Source organism: Acipenser ruthenus, chromosome 23 (assembly GCF_902713425.1).
Source record: "Acipenser ruthenus chromosome 23, fAciRut3.2 maternal haplotype, whole genome shotgun sequence".
NCBI lineage: Eukaryota > Metazoa > Chordata > Actinopteri > Acipenseriformes > Acipenseridae > Acipenser > Acipenser ruthenus.
In genome coordinates this window covers 28,994,873-29,018,412 of record NC_081211.1, presented here as the reverse complement: position 1 = coordinate 29,018,412, position 23,540 = coordinate 28,994,873, and the positions used below count along the sequence as shown (strand labels likewise).

The window sequence follows — 23,540 nt, the reverse complement described above, 5'->3', positions numbered from 1 at the left end:
CTGGTTTGGATATCTAAGCACTGCTGCCTTTATCGACTCTCAGGTCGGCTCTAAATGGAGCGCTCTGCCTCGTTTCTTTTGGTTCATTTTTTTTTTACAAATGAGTATTTAATTAACAGTCCTTTTTAAACCGGGGTTTGGTTAAATCTAGTTAAACACGCTCTATTTGACGATGCTTAATAAAATCTGTTTCTAGCTGATATTTGAAAGCTGGTGAAGCCCCATAGCCGATGTTTAAATAAGACGACTACTAATTATTATTATTATTATTAGTAGTAGTAGTAGTAGTAGTAGTAGTAATATGCATTTGCTAATTTTCTTAAATACATCAATAAATAAAAGAAAATAAATACGCAGACTATACAACAATGATTTCTAGTAGCCCCCCGTGGCTTCATGTGCGCATGCTCACCACACCTCACTCCCCAGGAGCCAGGGGGCAGGTATTGGGTTAATTGAGTGACAGGACTTTATATCAAAGGGAAGCTGATCCCCAACTGCTTTTTTTTTTTTTGAGCGTGCAAAAAATGTTTCTCTGGAGAGCTTGAAGGTACATCAGCGCTGTCAAAAAAAGACCAGACAGGATTCCACAGCAGAGTTAAAACATCTTTAAAGAGCCACTTCACAAAACACACAGAGTGAAAGAGAGAGAGATGAGCACTGTCCTTGATTAACGCTACAAAGCTGTAAGACTTGCTTGTGCCACTAAAAAAACAAAACCAAAAAAAAAACTGCGAACTGTGTCAACAACTGCTCGTTCTTCTCAACCAGAACTCATCTTACAGGAAGTTCCCATACGAGTTTTAAATCTCAAGGAAGCGCCTGCAAAATATGGATTGATCCGTGGATTAATATAACGTGTGGATTTTAAGAACAGCTGTCCGGTTTTCTTCTTTGAAATATATAAAGGCTAATAGAGAGAGAGAGGCGTTTCATTAATCTTTCGATTTATTTTCGCAGCTTGTCCTACATCTGTTTTTTTTAAAATTGTATTTGTATTATTATTGTTATTTATTGTAGACCATGTTGCAACACACAAGTAAGAAATGTTTTACCATTGAGTCCCTGGTTGGCAAAGAAACGAATTCATCGGCAGTGGACGAGCCAGTGAGACCTACGGCTTTAAGGTTCACCGAGTCAGTCCACCCTCCTCCCTTTGGGAGCTGCTTCCAGAGCACCGGCAGGACCCTGTACAGCAGCCCGGACCTGATGTTCCCAGAGCCGTGTTCTCACTCCGCGAACCCCGCTCTCTCCCTGCACCCGCTCCAGTTGTCTTCTCAGCCGTTCTTTAACCCACACCAAAGGGAGGCTTTGAATTACTATCCATGGGTCCTCCGAAACAGATACTTAGGACACCGATTCCAAGGCAAGTATAGCTCAGTTTTGTATTGGTTTTTATTTTATTTGTGTAAAAAACAATTCTGTGTACTTTCAGTTATGCTGTATAATCCGCGAGGTTACATTTTACAGGTACCCATGCACAATTTAAACCGGAAGAAAGAAACCTGTTTATTTAACACGTTATATAAACAAAGGCTTTGTAATGTATAGTTTGAATAGCTTCACAAAATACACACGCCTGAACAGTTCCAGCATCGTTTAACACTGACCTTGCGATTAGCCACAAGTGGCCCGGTTTTTATCGGTATTTGATTCACAAGGATTTGTTCTGTAGTCCTACATATTGAGGACGGCACAATGATTTAGGCTATTGTGATAACGTGTGATCTTTTGCTGTTGTTTATTTGATCATTAAATAATTATGCATCTGACCTTAAAATGAATAGTAAAATAGTAATATCATTAAAAAAAAAAAAAAAAACTTCAATGGGCTGCGACTTATTAAATATTAAAGACAATCCATATTACTGTAGTTTAAAAACATATTTGCGGCACTAAACTCATCCGCAATATATTAAGACATTATTATTATTATTATTATTATTATTATTATTATTATTATTATTATTATAGGTCGTAGTCCTACATTTGCAGTCCGTTTTGTTGTAGAATGAATATGTAAAACGAGCAGACACAGATCACATATTTGAAAGGCTTGCTCAGTTTGCGGTTTGAACATTGTAAATGTTTTTTTTTTTTTTTTTTTATGGCTTAGTATGAATTAAACACACAAAACAAACAGTACTGGGTGTGTTAAGCTAGAGCCCTTATTGTGTGCGAGACCATTAAAGTATTTGCGTTATTTAATTAGGGACTATGTAGGCCTACGATAAGTAAATATTTGCTCATGGTGCACAGTTTTGCAATAATGTGTTGTAATAACAGTCATTGACATACATTATTCTTACTTTAGTTATTGATGCAGTCATCTATTAAACATCGGGTTTAGCCTTAGTACCCACTGTCACGTGTACAGTGACCATCATGCATCATTTTAAACACGAGCTTTCTCAAAGTTAAAATAAATATATAAATATCCCATAATAATGTCGAATGCCTTTTCAAAAATACTGGTATATAACAGCTTTTCTCTGCATTAAAAAGCAACATTTTATATCAACATTAATACAGTAACGTCACCGCCAGCGCTGTATTTCAATACTAAATATTAAAAGCAAGTTAAGAGCTGATAATACAAGAGAAAAAAACAACACAACGGAAGTAAATAATATAGTAATAGCCGATACCCGAGCGCTGAGTTCCGTAAAGAGAATCACAATATCACTCATTTCTGAACTTCTTTCATCCTGACACTAGATAGACAGACAGACAGACAGATATGGTGAAGCTGTGTTTCACTGTGTGGTTTAATTGGTCCTTTCAGAGATCTTGTGGAGAGTGCCAGGTAGAGTAATGTCGACAATATTGATATTTTTAAGGTTGAAAGCTACACTGCCATTCCTCGGGGCTCTGCTATTTAGTATTGCACAAGCAGTTTGTACAAACCACCCCCTTACCCCCAGATAAACCATCCGAATACAATTCCGACGATAAAATAATTGGTTCCTGTCTTGCATCAAATGTTTTTCCATACATAACAAGACTTTGTGTCGAACCATGCCGCAGCAGATCATTCAAGCGATTTTTTAATATTTATTTTTCTATTAACTGTTCCTTATATGGCTCCCTCAGCAAGGAATATATTTCAGATGTAAATGTAGACCTACATAAGCAATATACATAACATGTGAATATTTTATTCAAAGGTTTTTGATTTCCAGGAGATCACTATAGTTCGATATATTTTTGTTAAATAACTGTGCAGTGTTTTTATTGTAAAGCACATGTAAAACAATAAATAAAAAACAGTTTTCTTTATCGCATAGCCTGTTCAGCAACATATACCAGCCTTTTTACACTTAAAACGAACATTATTTGTTTACCGTTTTGTCTGAAGTGTTGACACCAAATTTAAACTAAAAGCTAATTCAAAATATAACGAAAAAAGTTGACTGAAAAAAAAATAAAGCATGTCAGGGTAAAAAAAAACTGTACAAAACTTGTAAATGGTGTATGCAAGGTGTTTTTTTTTTGGTGTGTAATGAGAGATTGCACAACAAATTTACAGTCGAGTGGAACTGTAAGCCTAAATCAGACGAGCGTTCTCGGGTTTCAATACATTTGTTCATTTGAAATATGAATGGCCATTTAGTTTGCCATTTCTTTAGGGAGCCAGTTGGAATTGTAAAATCTGTCACACGAATGGCCTGTAACAATAGCCTTTTGAAATGAAGGAATTTCAAGTGAAATACTCTCAACTAGCCGCGATAAGAATAGACTACAATTGTATTCGGAAGTCATGAGCACGCAAGTCTAACGCCTTTATGATTGCATGCACTGAATTATTAGGACTATGGGCCCTAGAATGTGCAATTTGTGTTATTAATCTTGTTGTATTTTAAACAACTGCAGGCTCACTTGTGCTACAAAGCGTATTTGTTTTTCTAAAACCTTAATTAAAGTGGCATTTTAAAATGCGCACTTTAGTTACTGAATAGTGTTATCAACAGATTGTTTATGAAAATAAAGAAGCAAAAAGCAGTGGCTGTAGTAGCCTAGGCCAAAAGAGTTTTTGAGAACAGCTTCCAATCTTAAATCTGGACCAAGATGTTTTTATAACACTGCACAGGGGCTCCCAAACTGCTGCCAAGTGCAAAACTTTTAACCTGTTCCAAAATGTTCTGAAAGTAATAAAAACTGTGGTAAACGAAGAGGAAAATGCAACAGTTTTACAAATACACTCTTCAAAAATGTCTAGGTAGTTTTATTCCAGAGCAAACTGTAGGTATTTATTTATTTTCCTTTAATGCTGTTGCAAAAAGGTAGCTGAAAAGCACCTGGGTATTTCTGCGATACTCGATACTTCTCAGAAATGAGATACGCAGTCCCAGACCTTAAGCGCTCCTTTATTTAATTATTAAATCAGATTAATCTGTTTGTAGGCATATTTATCTGTGATTTCTCTATAGCTACAGTATTTAAAGTAAACTGTATAGAGCCTTAGAACGTGAACGAGAATATATATATATATATATATATATATATATATATATATATATATATATATATATATATATATATATATATATATATATATATATGATCAATGGCACAGTTTAGGTGCTATGATGATGATGATGTTTGTGTGAGGCTGTGCGAACATGGAGCCACTTTGTGGCTTGGAACTTGGTTTTAGGAGACTCGGTTTCATGTGCATGTGTGTGCATGCATGTGTGTGTGTTTGTGTGTGCCTGCGTGTGTGCGTGCGTGCATGTGTGTGTGTGTGTGTGTGTGGAAGGGATTAGGTCTGACCTAGTTTGAGCTTCCCTCAGTACAGCACAGATGTAGCTGATCGACAGGGATGTGAAATGTTTGCTGCCAGGACAAGGTGGTAGACTTTGTCACATGTTTGATTTAATATTTGTCTGGAAACCAGTGCAGCAGCATGACTTCCCCCCTCAGGCAACAAATCCAACACTATCCTCTGTGCAATTAAAAAACATTTAAAAAAAAATTGTGACAAAGGCATAATATATAATTATGTAATTTGTGAATCTCAAGCGACTTTGGTTCCACCTAAAACTAGGAAATTACACTATTCATTAACTAAAGTACACATTTCAAATGCACCTTTAATTAAGATTTTGTTAATTCATTGTTCTTCTTGTTTTTTTGCTAGCCCCTTGAAAAATGGTTTGCAGTAAAAGTAGGCCTGCAGTGTTTAAATGAATTGTGCATCATTTCAATGGATGCAGTGCAGATGTGGCTGGGTACTGCTGATCACCCGGAACTTTTCAGAGTACTTGACAAGTTCTTGATCAGCTTATTAATGACGTGTTTCGTGTTCAGTCAGCTCCTGTGTTAATTTACAGTGTAGATTGTGAGCTGGAACTTTAACCACCCTACTAAAACAAGCAATGCCTCGAAGTATAGACAATAGATAAGAAAGTATTTGCATCTTGTGCAACGACAATCCACACTCTGATTCAGTCTCCCAGTCATACTGTACACCCAGTCCTGCTGCTTAACCAACTTCATATATATAAAACACACATCCTCTATACAAAACACACATCCTCTATATAAAACACACATCTCCTATATAAAACACACATCCTCTATATAAAACACACATCTTCTATATAAAACACACATCCTCTATATAAAACACACATCCTCTATATAAAACACACATCCTCTATATAAAACACACATCCTCTATATAAAACACACATCTCCTATACAAAACACACATCCTCTATATAAAACACACATCCTCTATATAAAACACACATCCTCTATATAAAACACACATCCTCTATATAAAACACACATCCTCTATATAAAACACACATCCTCTATATAAAACACACATCCTCTATATAAAACACACATCCTCTATATAAAACACACATCCTCTATATAAAACACACATCCTCTATATAAAACACACATCTCCTATATAAAACACACATCCTCTATATAAAACACACATCCTCTATATAAAACACACATCCTCTATATAAAACACACATCTCCTATATAAAACACACATCCTCTATATAAAACACACATCCTCTATATAAAACACACATCCTCTATATAAAACACACATCCTCTATATAAAACACACATCCTCTATATAAAACACACATCTCCTATACAAAACACACATCTTCTATATAAAACACACACCTTCTATATAAAACACACATCCTCTATATAAAACACACATCCTCTATATAAAACACACATCCTCTATATAAAACACACATCTTCTATATAAAACACACATCTTCTATATAAAACACACATCCTCTATATAAAACACACATCCTCTATATAAAACACACATCCTCTATATAAAACACACATCCTCTATATAAAACACACATCTTCTATATAAAACACACATCCTCTATATAAAACACACATCTTCTATATAAAACACACATCCTCTATATAAAACACACATCCTCTATATAAAACACACATCCTCTATATAAAACACACATCCTCTATATAAAACACACATCCTCTATATAAAACACACATCCTCTATATAAAACACACATCTTCTATATAAAACACACATCCTCTATATAAAACACACATCCTCTATATAAAACACACATCCTCTATATAAAACACACATCCTCTATATAAAACACACATCCTCTATATAAAACACACATCCTCTATATAAAACACACATCCTCTATATAAAACACACATCTTCTATATAAAACACACATCCTCTATATAAAACACACATCCTCTATATAAAACACACATCCTCTATATAAAGCACACATCTTCTATATAAAACATCACATCTATATAAAACACACATCCTCTATATAAAACACACATCCTCTATATAAAACACACATCCTCTATATAAAACACACATCCTCTATATAAAACACACATCCTCTATATAAAACACACATCCTCTATATAAAACACACATCCTCTATATAAAACACACATCTTCTATATAAAACACACATCCTCTATATAAAGCACACATCCTCTATATAAAACACACATCCTCTATATAAAACACACATCCTCTATATAAAGCACACATCTTCTATATAAAACATCACATCTATATAAAACACACATCCTCTATATAAAACACACATCCTCTATATAAAGCACACATCTTCTATATAAAACATCACATCTATACAAAACACACATCTTCTATATAAAACACACATCCTCTATATAAAACACACATCCTCTATATAAAACACACATCCTCTATATAAAACATCACATCTATATAAAATACACATCCTCTATATAAAACACACATCCTCTATATAAAACACACATCCTCTATATAAAACACACATCCTCTATATAAAACATCACATCTATATAAAATACACATCCTCTATATAAAACACACATCCTCTATATAAAACACACATCCTCTATATAAAACACACATCCTCTATATAAAACACACATCCTCTATATAAAACACACATCCTCTATATAAAACACACATCTATATAAAACACACATCTCCTATATAAAACACACATCCTCTATATAAAACACACATCCTCTATATAAAACATCACATCCTCTATATAAAACACACATCCTCTATATAAAACACACATCCTCTATATAAAACACACATCCTCTATATAAAACACACATCCTCTATATAAAACACACATCTCCTATATAAAACACACATCCTCTATATAAAACACACATCCTCTATATAAAACACACATCTATATAAAACACACATCTCCTATATAAAACACACATCCTCTATATAAAACACACATCCTCTATATAAAACACACATCCTCTATATAAAACACACATCCTCTATATAAAACACACATCCTCTATATAAAACATCACATCCTCTATATAAAACACACATCCTCTATATAAAACATCACATCCTCTATATAAAACACACATCCTCTATATAAAACACACATCCTCTATATAAAACACACATCCTCTATATAAAACACACATCCTCTATATAAAACACACATCCTCTATATAAAACACACATCCTCTATATAAAACACACATCCTCTATATAAAACACACATCCTCTATATAAAACATCACATCCTCTATATAAAACACACATCCTCTATATAAAACACACATCCTCTATATAAAACACACATCCTCTATATAAAACACACATCTATATAAAACACACATCTCCTATATAAAACACACATCCTCTATATAAAACACACATCTTCTATATAAAACACACATCCTCTATATAAAACACACATCCTCTATATAAAACACACATCCTCTATATAAAACACACATCCTCTATATAAAACACACATCCTCTATATAAAACACACATCCTCTATATAAAACACACATCCTCTATATAAAACACACATCCTCTATATAAAACACACATCTTCTATATAAAACACACATCCTCTATATAAAACACACATCTTCTATATAAAATACACATCCTCTATATAAAACACACATCCTCTATATAAAACACACATCCTCTATATAAAACACACATCCTCTATATAAAACATCACATCTATATAAAATACACATCCTCTATATAAAACACACATCCTCTATATAAAACACACATCCTCTATATAAAACACACATCCTCTATATAAAACACACATCCTCTATATAAAACACACATCCTCTATATAAAACACACATCTATATAAAACACACATCTCCTATATAAAACACACATCCTCTATATAAAACACACATCCTCTATATAAAACATCACATCCTCTATATAAAACACACATCCTCTATATAAAACACACATCCTCTATATAAAACACACATCCTCTATATAAAACACACATCCTCTATATAAAACACACATCTCCTATATAAAACACACATCCTCTATATAAAACACACATCCTCTATATAAAACACACATCTATATAAAACACACATCTCCTATATAAAACACACATCCTCTATATAAAACACACATCCTCTATATAAAACACACATCCTCTATATAAAACACACATCCTCTATATAAAACACACATCCTCTATATAAAACACACATCCTCTATATAAAACATCACATCCTCTATATAAAACACACATCCTCTATATAAAACACACATCCTCTATATAAAACACACATCCTCTATATAAAACACACATCCTCTATATAAAACACACATCCTCTATATAAAACACACATCCTCTATATAAAACACACATCCTCTATATAAAACACACATCCTCTATATAAAACACACACCTTCCATATAAAACATCATGTTTGATCATTTGTTCGTACATTAGAGAGATCCAACAAGTGTAAACAATTCCTAAACAATTAAAGAAGTGCGTCCTGCAGCATTTTGAACAACATACACTGAAACTCCCCGGAAGTGTTTGGTTGGGTTCTCCTCATGCTTGATTGTGTTCCAGACTCCGCGGCAGTGCTCAGGATGGGTGATCCCAGTGACTAACAGGAGTCTGGTTGTGTTCCAGACTCCGCGGCAGTGCTCAGGATGGGTGATCCCAGTGACTAACAGGAGTCTGGTTGTGTTCCAGACTCCGCAGCAGTGCTCAGGATGGGTGATCCCAGTGACTAACAGGAGTCTGGTTGTGTTCCAGACTCCGCAGCAGTGCTCAGGATGGGTGATCCCAGTGACTAACAGGAGTCTGGTTGTGTTCCAGACTCCGCTGCAGTGCTCAGGATGGGTGATCCCAGTGACTAACAGGAGTCTGGTTGTGTTCCAGACTCCGCAGCAGTGCTCAGGATGGGTGATCCCAGTGACTAACAGGAGTCTGGTTGTGTTCCAGACTCCGCAGCAGTGCTCAGGATGGGTGATCCCAGTGACTAACAGGAGGAAGGAACGCTTGTCAGCTGGTTGGCTCCCTGCTAGTGGGTCAGCCTCGGAGCTGTCAGGTGCTCTAGAGTGGGCTAAGCCAGAGTCCTGGGGGGCTTCGCTGAGCTAATTGCTGGAAGTTGTTACTCAGATCCGGGGGGAAGATAAAGCCCCATTGTTTACTGACAGAAGACATCTACTTACTAATGGTGTCCAATAACTGTAAAAATAGTGTTTAGACAAGCCTAAATACTGCCTGGGGGATAGAGGGAGAGGAGTACCTGGCGTGAGTGTCATGAGCTGTGATCAGCCTGCTTGCTGCTTGGCGGTTTCTTTAATAACGAAAGCACTTACTGAATTACCCTGGAACCCGTGGATCTCTTAAACCACCGTGAAAACAGACAGCATCAGTGTCGTAGAGGCTCGAGTGCAAATACAGCTATTGTACTCATCTTTCAAATGTTCAAATTCACAACCTGGCAACCAATCTGCAGCAACTACTTTCCATGCAACTGTTATAAAGCCTCCTGGACTTTCATTCGAGGGCTGCCACTTTGAAATCCACTTCATGGATAAGATTAGGGGGCTAGTCTGCTTATCTGAACCTTGTTCACATATATATTAATTAATTTGTCATACACAGTAATTACATTGTTATTAATAGAAATTACAATGTTCACAATACCGGGACAGGCTGTCTGTACTACCACTCTTTGTTATTGTCAGGCATGTAAGTTTTATTTTAACGGCCTTGAACAGAAATGCCACCTGTCTGCTCACACTTCCTCAGTCCTGGGGGCATTGTGTGCGGACATGCACGCTCTGCACACTTCTGCACTATTGAAGTGTAAACTCACAACCAGGTTGCTTTGAAACGCGATATCACAATGCACTCTTCTACTGAAAGATTCCCTAATCCCCCCAAGGCACTGTACCCCCTTTCCACCTCCTCTCCACCTAGATGCAGGCTGGTTACACCAATCGTCTCAAGCTTCAGTCATGGCACACAGCAGCAGCCCCATTCAGGATGCCATCTGTGCTTCACCAGTTTCACAGCCATGCAGGCAGGGCGTCTACCCCAAGGATATCCTGGCATCTGTCTGCTCGCTGCCCCCCCCCTGGGGATCCTCCCTACTGTTCGGAAGGGTGTACAGCCACTGCTGGGCAGGGTCTGGAGGGACATTGTGCTTCTCCGATCCCCAGTGGAGATCTGGAGGTGGGGCGGTGCCCCAGGTGAGGCAGAGGGCAGGTGAAAAACAAACGGCAGCTTGATGCAGAGAAAGCACATGAATGGATGCACAAAGTGCCGTGTATGCTGCATGTAGCTGCAGTTCGGCTGCGTAATGCCTGTACTGCAGTTCCAGTTCATAATTGCATTGCAGCTGTGGTATAGCCTCAGAAAAGAGGAAATTTGGATGTGCTCGTCTCCGGCCTCACCAGTTTGACATGGACTAAACGCACAAGACAAGACTGCAGGACATTGCTGTACCCTGCACTCACACACTGTACTGTCTGTGGTTTCTCTTGTAACCACAATGCAACCAAAACTTTAAATAGTCAACAATCCTCCCAATGCATATTCAAAAGGATTTTTCAAAAGCAGCAAAAAAAACAAACCAACAAACAAACGTTATAAAGAAATGTTCAAATAGGACGAGTAAAAGTGCTGGTGGGTTGAAACTTTGACTCCATTTACAAAACGATTTTGTGACAAAATGTACATTGGGTTTTGAGGCCTATTTCTTACGCTGCCCCTTTTTAAAAATGAAAACAAGCATCCAGCTGAAACGTGCAGAGTTTTTGCCGGTATTTCTTTCTGGATTGTAATCAACGGCTTCGATTGCAAGGCTTTGCTGATTGCTTCAGTTTCAAGCAGTTGGATCTGACCCACAGGATCGTTTACATTCTATCCCTTCAACTGAACCACTGTCATTTGTCTTCTGTGGGATCAAAACCCTAACCCTACCCCTACCCCTACTGTACATCACTCCAGAGAAGCAAAACTGCATTCCTTTTTATGCCAAAACAAAACATCTGCTATTTCTGGCAAAGGCAGGTAACGCTGTAAGGTGTCTAAATAGAGCAGACCAGCCATAAAACATTGTGGAAAGTATGTGTGACAGATACCATGTCTTTACTCAGGAGTGAACTACAGTAACATGGGCTGGCTTATGTGGTTTTTGAGACAGTAAAACACTGTACACTGCTGCACAAAAGACAGAAGCGTAGGTTGGTTTGGATTCTTAATGACCTTCCTGGTCTTTGGAAACAGTGCCTTTCTTATCTTATCGATGTCCTTGTCACAACACAGAGTGATGACACAAATCCCTGATACCTGTACTCCAGTATACCTCGGTAAAAGCATTAGAATAAAGCTTAATTAGAGAAAGGTAGCCTTAGAGCATGGTAAACCATGCAAAATCCTGTAAAGCATAAGCCTGTTTTTTAATAAAAAGCATAACACAGGAAGTCACACCAATGTGTGTCAGCATATGATTATCTGTTAAAAGGCAGAGTCAGGGTTTTGGGGGGAGGGGGAGGCTGTTGTTAAAATCTATAAACGTGTCTGTTTCATTCGCCTGCCATTATGAAGCCGTAGAGCAGTCCAACTTCTGAAAGTCATCATTTCTGATCGAAGAAAAAGGTTAAAGAGCCGGGCATGGTGTGAAAAAAATGAGCTGCTAAGTGCTCAACACCAAGGAACACGCCTCGATCTCACAACCCTGACGGGCCAACAGCAGCTCTGTCTGCACCCCAAACCTTCTGAACAACCCCTGAAACATCACAAAGCACTCAGCAGCGTGCAACTTCATCGGCATCCAAGCGAAGATCATGAAAAAAAGAAAAAGTGGGTGCAGAGGATTTGAAAGCCCCGTGTCCAGCAGGCACACTCTGGAGCAGCTTCAGTATGGCAGGCACTTTGTGTATCACCAATACTAGTACCTGTGTCGCTCGTGCCACCTGCATTTAATAGTCTTGGCCCGACATAATAACTAAGCCATTAGGCCTGATCACTTTTTGACCTGAATCCATTAAACAAAACGAGATGCACGCGCTCAGTGGCTTCTCTGGTACAGCAAGGTGTTTATTCTGCAGCTGTGCCTGTTTTCTAGTCATGCAACCCCCCTCCCTTTCACCCGGTCCTTGTTTTGTTTAGCGGCGTTTAAAAATGGCTTTTGTTTTTCTACGCTCCTTTCATGTTGGCACACTCCACACGCACGGCGGGCTCAGGCTGTACAGCCACATTTGCTTATGTAAAATCTTTCTGTTTTTACGCATTGATTTTAATAAACGGTATGTGGATCCTGCTCCTGGCGTGGCAGATGTTGTGCTTGGATGGACGAAGCTCAAAAAACATTGAAAGCATAGAAGGCCGTCATTTTAATATTACCCTTTATGACATCGTTGCGAAACACAAACAGACAATACTCAGATTTGATTAATTGCTTTAAGAGCGCCTGAAAACGACAATCAGCTTTGCATTTTTTCCAGCTTAGTTCATTTCCTTACGAGGCCTCGCCAGACCGAAATAGAAATGACTTTTGAATGGAAATCAGTGTGTGACCTTCTCATTTGCCAAGTTCAGGCCATCACCCTGTGGTTTGTATTAAATTATAATACACCGAGCCATGTGCAAGAGGAACCGTCAACGGTATCCCTTCACGGGACCACAGACTACCTGCCTACACATGCCACTCTCACATGATCTCTGCAGCAGTTGTTATGTGAGGGCAGACTGATGATCTCTAGCAGGGCAGATTGATGATCTCTTGCAGTTGTTAAATGATGATAGATTCACCTGGTTGAAAGAGTGTTTTCTTTGCTGTCACTTTAGCATCGCAAGGCTGTTAAAAACCTGCCCTCCCTGGAGAGCTGGCAGATGCCATGTTAACTACAGCGCTTGCTTTCCCGTCAGTGTTACCGCCCTCCTGATGGCGTAGAGATGAGTCACTGCACCTTTGCACCCTTCATTCCTGCAAAGCCCTCTCTGGTTATAAAGAGTTCCTGTGTTCCATGAACCATGTGTACAGAAACAGCAGGCTGCTAATAGATAATAAAACACTCCCCCAGAATGACTGACTTGGGAGTTGTTATATTCATTATTGTAGACGATGGGATCATTATAACAGCAGTCTGAAGTACAGTCTACAGAAGGCACCGAAGGTCAGCAGAGAGAGAGAGAGAGAGAGAGATCCATTTAGAAAAGTGTCTAAAAGTGTGTTCTGATTCCATTGAGTTCTATTCACTTTGACTGGGAGCTGCAGATTCCACTGCAGGGCCTCCATACTTGACGATTAAACAGACAGGGATGCAGTGCTGGAAGTTCATCGCTGCAAATCATCCAAACTAGAACACAGCAGACACATGTTTCTTGGGCCCCTTCTCTTCAATATCTACATGCTTCCCTTGGGTCACCTCATCCGCCAACACAGCCTCATGTTTCACTCCTATGCTGATGACACCCAGCTCCAGCTTGATTGATTGATTGATGTTTTGGCCGTCAGTGCCATCATCGGTTATTAGTAAAAATGGTTCTTTTGCATGAATTCCTAAACCTCTGTTAGTTTTACTTGTAAGTGGTCAGCTGTGTGCAACATGCAAGCAGGAGAGGAGTGTTCTTCCTTTGCTTTCTGCTGCTGGAAACAGATGAAGACTGTGAGAGATGAGTGTGGAGTTCTCATCCCACACTGTGGGTATCCCCTACATAGCTCCAGTTACAGTGATGTAGTTAAATACTGTACATCCAGACTGCGGTTAGGGTTCACGTGGGTGGTCCTAAATGAGGAAACGGCAGCCAGTTCTGTTCAGATCAACTGCTTCCAGTGCTGCTGACAAAAACGATATCCTTGAAAACAGATCCTACCAGCTCTTGGCTGGAGTCAGTGCTTTTACTGTCTATTTTTGATATCTATTTTGTTGTCATGACTTTTGTTTCTGTTTCGTTCACTGTTGACAGAACCTTTTACCGGTAGCACATTTAAGACACAGTACTAGGAATGTGTTTGGCAGCCGCAGTGGGGTGGACCAGAATTAGCAAGCACGCTCATACGTTAAACTCAATGAACAGTACCTGTGGGTTTAATCACCCTCTGCTTTTGAAATCAATGATCTAGTCAGAGCTGCCACTGGGGGTGTCTTTATACAGCAGGAGCTAACAAAATGAACCCTGACAAATACTTCCAAGCGCAGCACGGAAACCAGGACCAGAGGAAATTAAGAGGAGACAGACAGGACAGAGAGTAGGAGACACTTCTTTAGAGAGAGAGAGAGAGAGAGATAGAGAGAGAGGGTGTTGAGGGTATGGAAGGGGTTACCAAGCCATGCTGCTGACACTGAATGCAGATGATCCAGCCTCATGTTTCCTCGTGTTCTGATGCTGGTGTTGTCTCCCCCTCCCTCAGGTGAGGACAGCAGCCCTGACAGCCTGCTCCTGCATGGCCCGTTCTCCCGCAAGCCCAAGCGCATTCGCACCGCCTTCTCCCCCTCGCAGCTGCTGCGGCTGGAGCGCGCCTTCGACAAGAACCACTATGTGGTGGGAGCCGAGAGGAAGCAGCTGGCCAACGGGCTGTGCCTCACAGAAACTCAGGTAAGAGTCAGAGGAGAGGGCAGGGATTGGCGCATTCCAAACTCCTGAAACATGAAGGGCTGGGAGGGGACGCAATCGATTCAACCCCGCAATGCCAATCGCAAGGAAACGCAGAGAACACCACGATCGGACAGGGCTGCGCAAGGATTCCAGCTGCACAAGCTGACTTTTTAATATTAAAGTTCAAAAAAGAAATACTTCTCAGAATATTGCTTTGCTTTCAAAAAAGTTGCAATTAAAACGTTTGGGAAGAAAATATAGCAACGCTTCCCTTGTTTTACACCACTGTAAGTAGTCTTGCGTCTCAAAGGTAATGGGTTGTAATGATTAAGGCTATGATTAGGGCTGGGGTTAGGGTAATAATAACAGGGAGCAGGTGGTGTAAATAGTAAAGGGTTGCTCAAGATATTTACTCCTACACTCTGTATATATGGACCAGCAGTGTAGTAAACAGACCATTCCACTCACCATTGACCTGGTTAACAGGGCTGTGCTGGTACTCGAACCCATCGTTCCCTTTCAGAAGTATTTATCAGCACTTATTAAATCAATCCATTCATTGACGTGTTGGTTGTTGTCTGTGTTTCGATCTATCTTGCCCATGACAGTCTGGAAGAATTGAATTCTAGGAAACATTTTAATGTCATGATTTATATAGTCTTTGTACACCTTTTAATGTAGTGCATGAAATAGGATCCTTCTATGGTATTGCTTCAGAGACAGACGCATATCCATGATTATATAGTGCAGCACAGGTTTACGCCTCAGGTAAAACTTCTGCAGGATTCAATTTTTTTTTTCTTCATAATTTTGGCTGGGAATATTGAGTTACAAAACTCCCAAAAACGTATAACTAGTATTTGTGAAGTATGTTGTTAGAGTATAAAATGATACACTTATTAACTTTTATTGTGTGTAGGTAATGTGGTCCTTCAAGCGTGGATGAGAACATCATATCCTCTAAAAGCTCTCATTTAATTACTATCGGTATCTGTTTCAGGTATATGGTGTGTGTACTGAAAGACATTCATGAAAACACAAAGCTGTAATTTAGCCATTTTTAAGATTTTTGTGAAATGAAAAAGCCAAGGAGAGCCCAGGACTTGTAAGCACGTAGTGTTTGGTATGTGAGGGAATGGTGGGAAGTACCGACAGTATTGTACTCACAAGCAACAATTTGGAGTGGCTTTGGATGAGTGAATACCATGGTGGTTAATCCTTTTTAAAGAGCAGTGCTACTGTTTTATAGGCAGGCATGTTGTGTGCTGGGGTCTCTTCTGATAGAAGAGATGGCATCCCATGCAGGCTCTGGCAGCTCAATGCTTGTACTCATGAAGTACTATTACAAAAAAAAAGACTGTTTTGTGTCTTCAGTGCACCTGATGACATCTATACACAGGTGATGTACTGGAATGTTTGACAAACCCTCTCTAAGATGATTGGTAATTTCTCATATGCGATTTTAGAATGCTTCACCGCGGTTCTGAGATGAATCCCAACATCTTTTATTATCATTAAGATTATGATGCTGAAGATGATGATGATGATTGTTAGCGTTATTATTATGCAATGTGTTTTTTAGGTAAAAGTCTGGTTCCAGAACAGAAGGACGAAACACAAGAGACAGAAGCTGGAAGAAGAATCTCCCGAATCCCAGCAGAAGTGCAAGGGCAGCCAGCATGTGAGCCGCTGGAGGGTGGCGACGCAGCAGGGCAGCCCCGAGGATATCGACATCCTATCAGAGGACTGAAGAACACACCAGCCCTGCGCACACTGAACCAGAAAAACACATCACAGCCAGCAGCCTTGTGCAGCTGCTCAGACCCTTTATTACAAAATGAATGTGCTACGCGACATGTGGGGCTTTGGAGAGCACCACACAAGACAAGACTGAATATCAAATTGTGCAAATACACCACCTACCAAACCGTTTAAAAAGTCTTGCAGGATTAAAGAAGAAAAGCTATCCACTTGCATCTTAACTACAGTGAAGAGGGAGGGTGGAGAGGGTTAATAGCAGAATAGCAATTCAAATGTACTCAGAAATCTATTTCATAAAAAGGACTGCAATTCAGACATGATCAGTGAAGCCTGAAACATCTGAAAACGTTGTATGAAAAAGGAAATCATTATGAAACAAATGGTCTATGCAAATCTGGGTGCATATAAAGCACTAAGAGCCAGGTGATCCCGGGTTCAAATCCCAGCAGAGTCTCACAGTCTAGGCAGAAGCAACTCACAAGAAACAACAGTCACACCACATGTCAGCTATTCCTGGCAAATGAAAAACAAAAAAACCTTGAAGCCTGCAGTAATTGTAGGCCACATTCTCCAATCCCTGTTGGTTTAAACAGACCCCATTAATATTTGAGCTGGATTTTATTTCTGTTTGCAGCAGTGTCAAGAGTGCTTGTATGTTTCCAACAAGGTGAACATCTGAATGCAGTAAACCCTGCAGGAAGCAAGCTGGTAGGCAGACTAATGTCTCCAGTTGTTTCCTCCTCGTTTTACAACCCTTCAGGTGTATGGAATCATTTGCACTTAGAGTTGCTCTACCGTTGCAATGCAATGCCAATGATGGTAATCTGCAGTTACTGCAACGCAATTGCAATTGAAATCCATTCCAGTGCCAGCTTTGCACTGGTGTGGGCACAACAAAAAAAAACAAACGGGTTCCGAAGTTCTTTCTCCTCCTTATACTTTAAACATGGAGAATTCTAGGATCGGAGCAAAACCCAGGTTTTGAGGGAAAACAGAAATAATTCCTCAGAACCTTTATGCCTGGTCAATGGTTCTCATGTTCCCGAGACCTGATTGACCTTATTTGGGGTTTGAATCGAAATTGAGGGAGTAAGGCGAGAGACTGTAAACTAAACTGCCTATAGGGTTCCTGCAAAACCATTCCCAATGAAACACATTGCATCAGTCAGAGATGAGCCTCCATGTTTGAATAAAACACAAGGTTCATTTTTGCCAATGTCGCTATGCCAACTCTATTTTGTTCAGTCGGATTCGTTTTTATTCTATACAGAGTGCAAAAGGAAGCTTTGATCTGTGACTGTTTGATCTGTGCTCACATCTCCGTTATTAATTAGTTACCTGTACAAAGTCTTGAGGTGCAAACCATTACAGGGCGTCAGTGGGGTTCTGTCATTTCGGGGTTTCCCGGCAGTAAATATAGTTTAACATCTGAAATACAAGAAAAACATTGACGTACACAGCATTACCAATGAGCGTGCAGTAAAGGGGGCTAAAACCGCAAAAGTAATCAAGTGGAAAAAAAACAACTTTTTTTGCAACTTCAGGTGTGTCCAGCTAGGCTTTGATTGGATTTTAAGGATCATTGTCGCTCTGGGAGAATATCACAGTGATTGCAGTTCAGACAGTTCATGCCGTGGGGACATCGAAAGTTTTGGAAAAACAAACAAAAAAATGTAAATAAATGATGACTGATTTTGGGGGCATTAGGTTTTTTTTGTTTTGTTTTATTTGTTTTTAAGAATTGTTTCCTATGATTCACGAACTTAAAAGCGACGAGAAAAAAAACTAACATTTTTGTCAGGATTTCCTGTATGCTGCAATAAAAGGAATTTTAAAAACAGTCATTTTGAAGAAAAAAAACGATATTGCACAGAATCGTTCTGTGATGGTCAGAATTTGCACTGGGACTTTAAGCACTAATAATAATAACGCAATCTTAATTAACACAATCTGAATTTGTTTCTCTGTGGAATCTTGACGTCTTCAAATACAGACTGCTTGTGTGTGTGTTTGTTTTAAATTATTGAAGCTATATCTTAGTATGTCCAAGTATGACGTCTGCATTATAATAAACACGCCTATTGCAGTTTACTGACTACAGCAATATATGGACACTTGTAATTTACTTTTTTTTCTTTTTGGTTTTTTTTGTAAATTAATTTCAGTTTTCCGTTATTCTTTAAACGTTGAAGTCTAGAAGGATACTGACATAATTTCACCATGAAATTCTCGTTATCGCGTATCTAAATCCCTGTTAGGTCTACTCAAACAGGGTTCATCTGTGCACAGCAGCGTCTCGTTCATTCTCTTTCTCTGAATGAATCCCTTGTTTTTCACTTTTAAGGACCATTGCAATATATATATATATATATATATATATATATATATATATATATATATATATATATATTTCTGAGATATTCTTACTGTTTGTGAATTAGAGGAATATTTTAATATACAATTTAAATAAAATATAATTAGAAACTTGTTCAATAATAATAATAATACAAAACCCTTTACCATAGTCCGATGTTTCGTATTGTAAACCTTAATAATAAAAGCTGGCAAATTTTAGAAGCATAGAATTTGGAAGCTCAGAAATCTGACTCTATTGGATCAAACGATTGTATTCAGAACGCCTCTTCTGTTCCTGAGTAAAGACTCGAAAGTAAACGGGGCTTTGCGAGAATGATAGAGAATGGAGTACGAAGCTCTGCACGACACACGTTTCCAATTCTTCAGCACGCTTACTGGATCTCTTTCATGCAGGAATACATTCTGAAATGTGATGTTTTATATAGAAGATGTGTGTGTTTGTGTTCCTATTATTATTATTATTATTATTATTATTATTATTATTATTATTATTATTATTATTATTATTATTATTATTATTATTATTATTATGATGATGATGATTTCGAAACATTGCTTGTGAAATATATGTTTTCTGTTTTGGTTGTATAGAATTGATATCCGTTTGTAAAAGACGAACCATGTGGACTGTAATAAAATTATTCCAAGTAATTTTTTTTTTCCACAATAAAAGTTACAGTTTGTTTGCAAGAAAAGTCTTCTTGAAGTTAATTTACCTAAAATAAACATTCTAAATACGAAAAACATACAAACATGGGAATTAAAAAAAAGTTTTATATCTAGAAATATTAGTAATACAATTGTATTATTATTATTATTATTATTATTATTATTATTATTATTATTATTATTATTATTATTAAGTAGTCGTAGTAGTAGTATTTAATCAGAAAACCCATATAAAAAGTAGGCTATTTTTATTTTTCATTTAAATCCCTTTACATAAATTAATTAATTTTAAATAGCTTACAAATTAACAGAATGGACTAAAATAAGAAAAATAATTAATAGTTTATATATATATATATATATATATAATTACCTTAGACTACGGCCTCATCACCCATGTCGGACCAAAATTAAATGTGTTTTCATTTTATTAATTTAAACGATTAATTTATAATGGCTGCCTATTTTCCTCAAATGCACTGTTGGCTGGTATAAGCTATCTGTGTGGCAATTATATTGCTTACCTGGTTTAAATAGCATAGGATACATCCTCGTGTATTATTATTATTATTATTATTATTATTATTATTATTATTATTATTATTATTATTATATTTCTGGTCCCTAAATGTTCCCTCTAATTACGTAAACAGACGTAATTCAAAGTTGTGTGAATATAAATCGGTAAATAAAAAATGCTCTGCTGCACCCGATTAATTTATTTATATGTGTTTTATTAGAATAATGCATTTTATTGGTGTATTATATACTAGCAGGTATAAAACCAAAGTTATAAATGATGCTTTATAAATCACTGTTTCATTACCGCAGACTGGCCGATAGTACAACACAGGCCTTTACTGATTCAGTCTCAACTGGGTCACATTAAAACAGCACGGGATTATATTACAAGCGAATTAAAACAAAGAAAACACTGTCTTTGCACGTTTCTACATTTCTGAAATTTCACAGTTTTTGTTTTAACGAGTTATACGCCAAATCAGATCGAAGTGGTGACAGACAGCCCCGCTCTGTTTAGTGCACTGTCGATGTCTATACATTTAAGAAGGCTTGTTTGGGGGGAAACACACGCCGCACCCCGCTCCTTCGCTCCAGGGCAATGCATTAAACGACACAGTCGTTAAAACACTCTAAACAAACCTTATTTGCAGTTTGTGGATTACACAAGAGCATTAAAAACAAACAGGTAGACTCAGGTATTCAGCACGGCATGTGCTGATATATACTTCTCGCTTAAACTAATTCTTTGGAGGCTGTGAGGTATTTCAACAGGTTTACAAAGGTAGGTATTTTTAATTTTAAAATGCATTAGGGCCTCATCTTCAAGTGGGCCAAATGTTCCATAGAAACTACATTGCCGCATATCCCGCATTCTGACTGAACAATGTTGGACCGGATTAGGAGCTATTTATAAATCATCAAACGGTTCCACCGGGGTGATATAAATGCGGGAAGCGGAACTACCACAGCACGGGCATATATGTTGTGATTGACCAGGTTTAGGTTGTATAAAACAAGATTATTGAATTGGTAGCCCTAATTAATTTAGCAATTCATTCATAAATATTACAGTACATCGTGCTGATTTTAGAAATACTAACATAAACGTAATAAGATCAATAGCATTGAAGAAGACTTCTAACGCTGGGTGTCTGATTTTTGATAAACCTGCTTTTAAAGAAGGCATAAACACCAACGACGTGTTAACATGAGCAAATGCAATAATAATAATAATAATAATAATAATAATAATAATAATAGTCTACCCCTTTTGAAACTTGTGTTAACATTGAAGTGTAGCAATAGCAATTTAATTAGGAGGACGCTTCAGTGACGGAAAAAAATAAACTAAACGTGGAAAGTATGTACGCTTGAACCTTTCCTTGCACAGTGTTTACATAGGGGAAAGCTTTTACTGAATAGGAATTCAACCCGAGCTCTCTAAGAGTGTGAAGAGATGTCATTGTTCAGGTGCCGGTTTTGTTTTCTCAGCAGGTATTAAGGCTGTGGGTGTATCTGCAGCTGAAGAGGCGTGCGTTCTTCTTCCTCTTCTTAGGTAAGTACGTTCTGTTCAGCACCACGCCATTATTGCAGTGTGGGACCGGGTTAGCGCGTTCCCTAATGATCGCGGGTTTGTGTTAATCCCACACTACAGTATCTCTGCAGGCGGCCCCGCACTGTGTGTCTTACTTGAACAAGCCTGCTATTTGATATACTCCGGTTATTATGTATTAATTGATTCATTTTTGCAGTATTATTTGCAGTATAGGCCAACATATATATATATATATATATATATATATATATATATATATATATATATATATATATATATATTCTGCACAGTACAATTTTGATTCAGAGGCATTGGTAGGTTTTTGTGGGGAATTAATGAATACCACCTGAAGGCAATTGGTGTTTTGCATTATTTAAATATATGAAGTAATTGCTTTGCCTGTAGAGGTCATACCCCCTGGATGGAGTGCATTGACAGCCTGGTTATTTAATGACATCTGCTGAGTATGGGCTGCACATTGTGAATGTAATTCCGGGAGTTTAGCACATTGCATGTGACCCGGAGTGCTGCTGTAATCGTCTTATTAATATAACATTAAGTTGCACCTCAGTGATGGCCTGGGTTGCAGATTTAATGTCATGTTGCAGGGTCTGCAGGGTGTGGCTCAGTTGCTCTGAGGTTCTGCAGTACACAGGGTGCAGCCTTTTCCTCTCTTTTGGCGATGAGAAGGAAACCGAGCCGGGGAGACTGACAATCCAGTGATTTCAGCAGCATGCCTGGTCTGGTGCTGTAGCTGCCAGCACTTGTTGCAGGAGAATCCCGCCAGCCTCCATGCATGTAAATGTAAACAGGACCAAGACTAGAGCAATGAAGTGCCAGCTCAGTGTTGGGCTTGGTCGGCAGGGGCGGATGGGATTGATCTCTGCTGTTAGAAGAGGCTCTGATTAAACAACGGCACGGACCCTCTTCCCTTGTAGGGAACAGGATCTGGGGGTGAAGGGTGCGCTTGCCGGTTGCATCGGAATCTCCTCTGCTTTTGATTTGTGCTTTAATGGAATAGTTACTCTAAATAATGGGGTGACTCAAACTGCTGTGCAATGGGAATGCTTTAGTCATACCCTGCTGTTTGCTCTTTGAGCTTACTGTGTGTTTGCAGTTGTAAATAAATAGTCAATCCTTTTTTTATTTTTCGTGAACTGCAAACTCGTTTTAATAAATCTCAATAGGATTTAAAAGAACAGTCCTTAACGTGAAAGGGCTCATCTTGGTCTCATGCA

General features: G+C 38.2%; 1 protein-coding gene across 1 annotated transcript; it reads left to right on the top strand.

Annotated features, from left to right (window-relative positions):
* The first annotated feature begins 402 nt into the window (after nt 1-402).
* Nucleotides 403-19,548, top strand: LOC117412775 (homeobox protein EMX1-like). The gene is made up of 3 exons (XM_034908413.2): nt 403-1,366; nt 15,235-15,419; nt 17,002-19,548. The coding sequence occupies exons 1-3, from the start codon at nt 1,024-1,026 to the stop codon at nt 17,167-17,169; spliced, it is 696 nt and encodes a 231-aa protein (XP_034764304.1). The 5' UTR covers nt 403-1,023; the 3' UTR covers nt 17,170-19,548.
* Nucleotides 19,549-23,540: the final 3,992 nt, after the last annotated feature.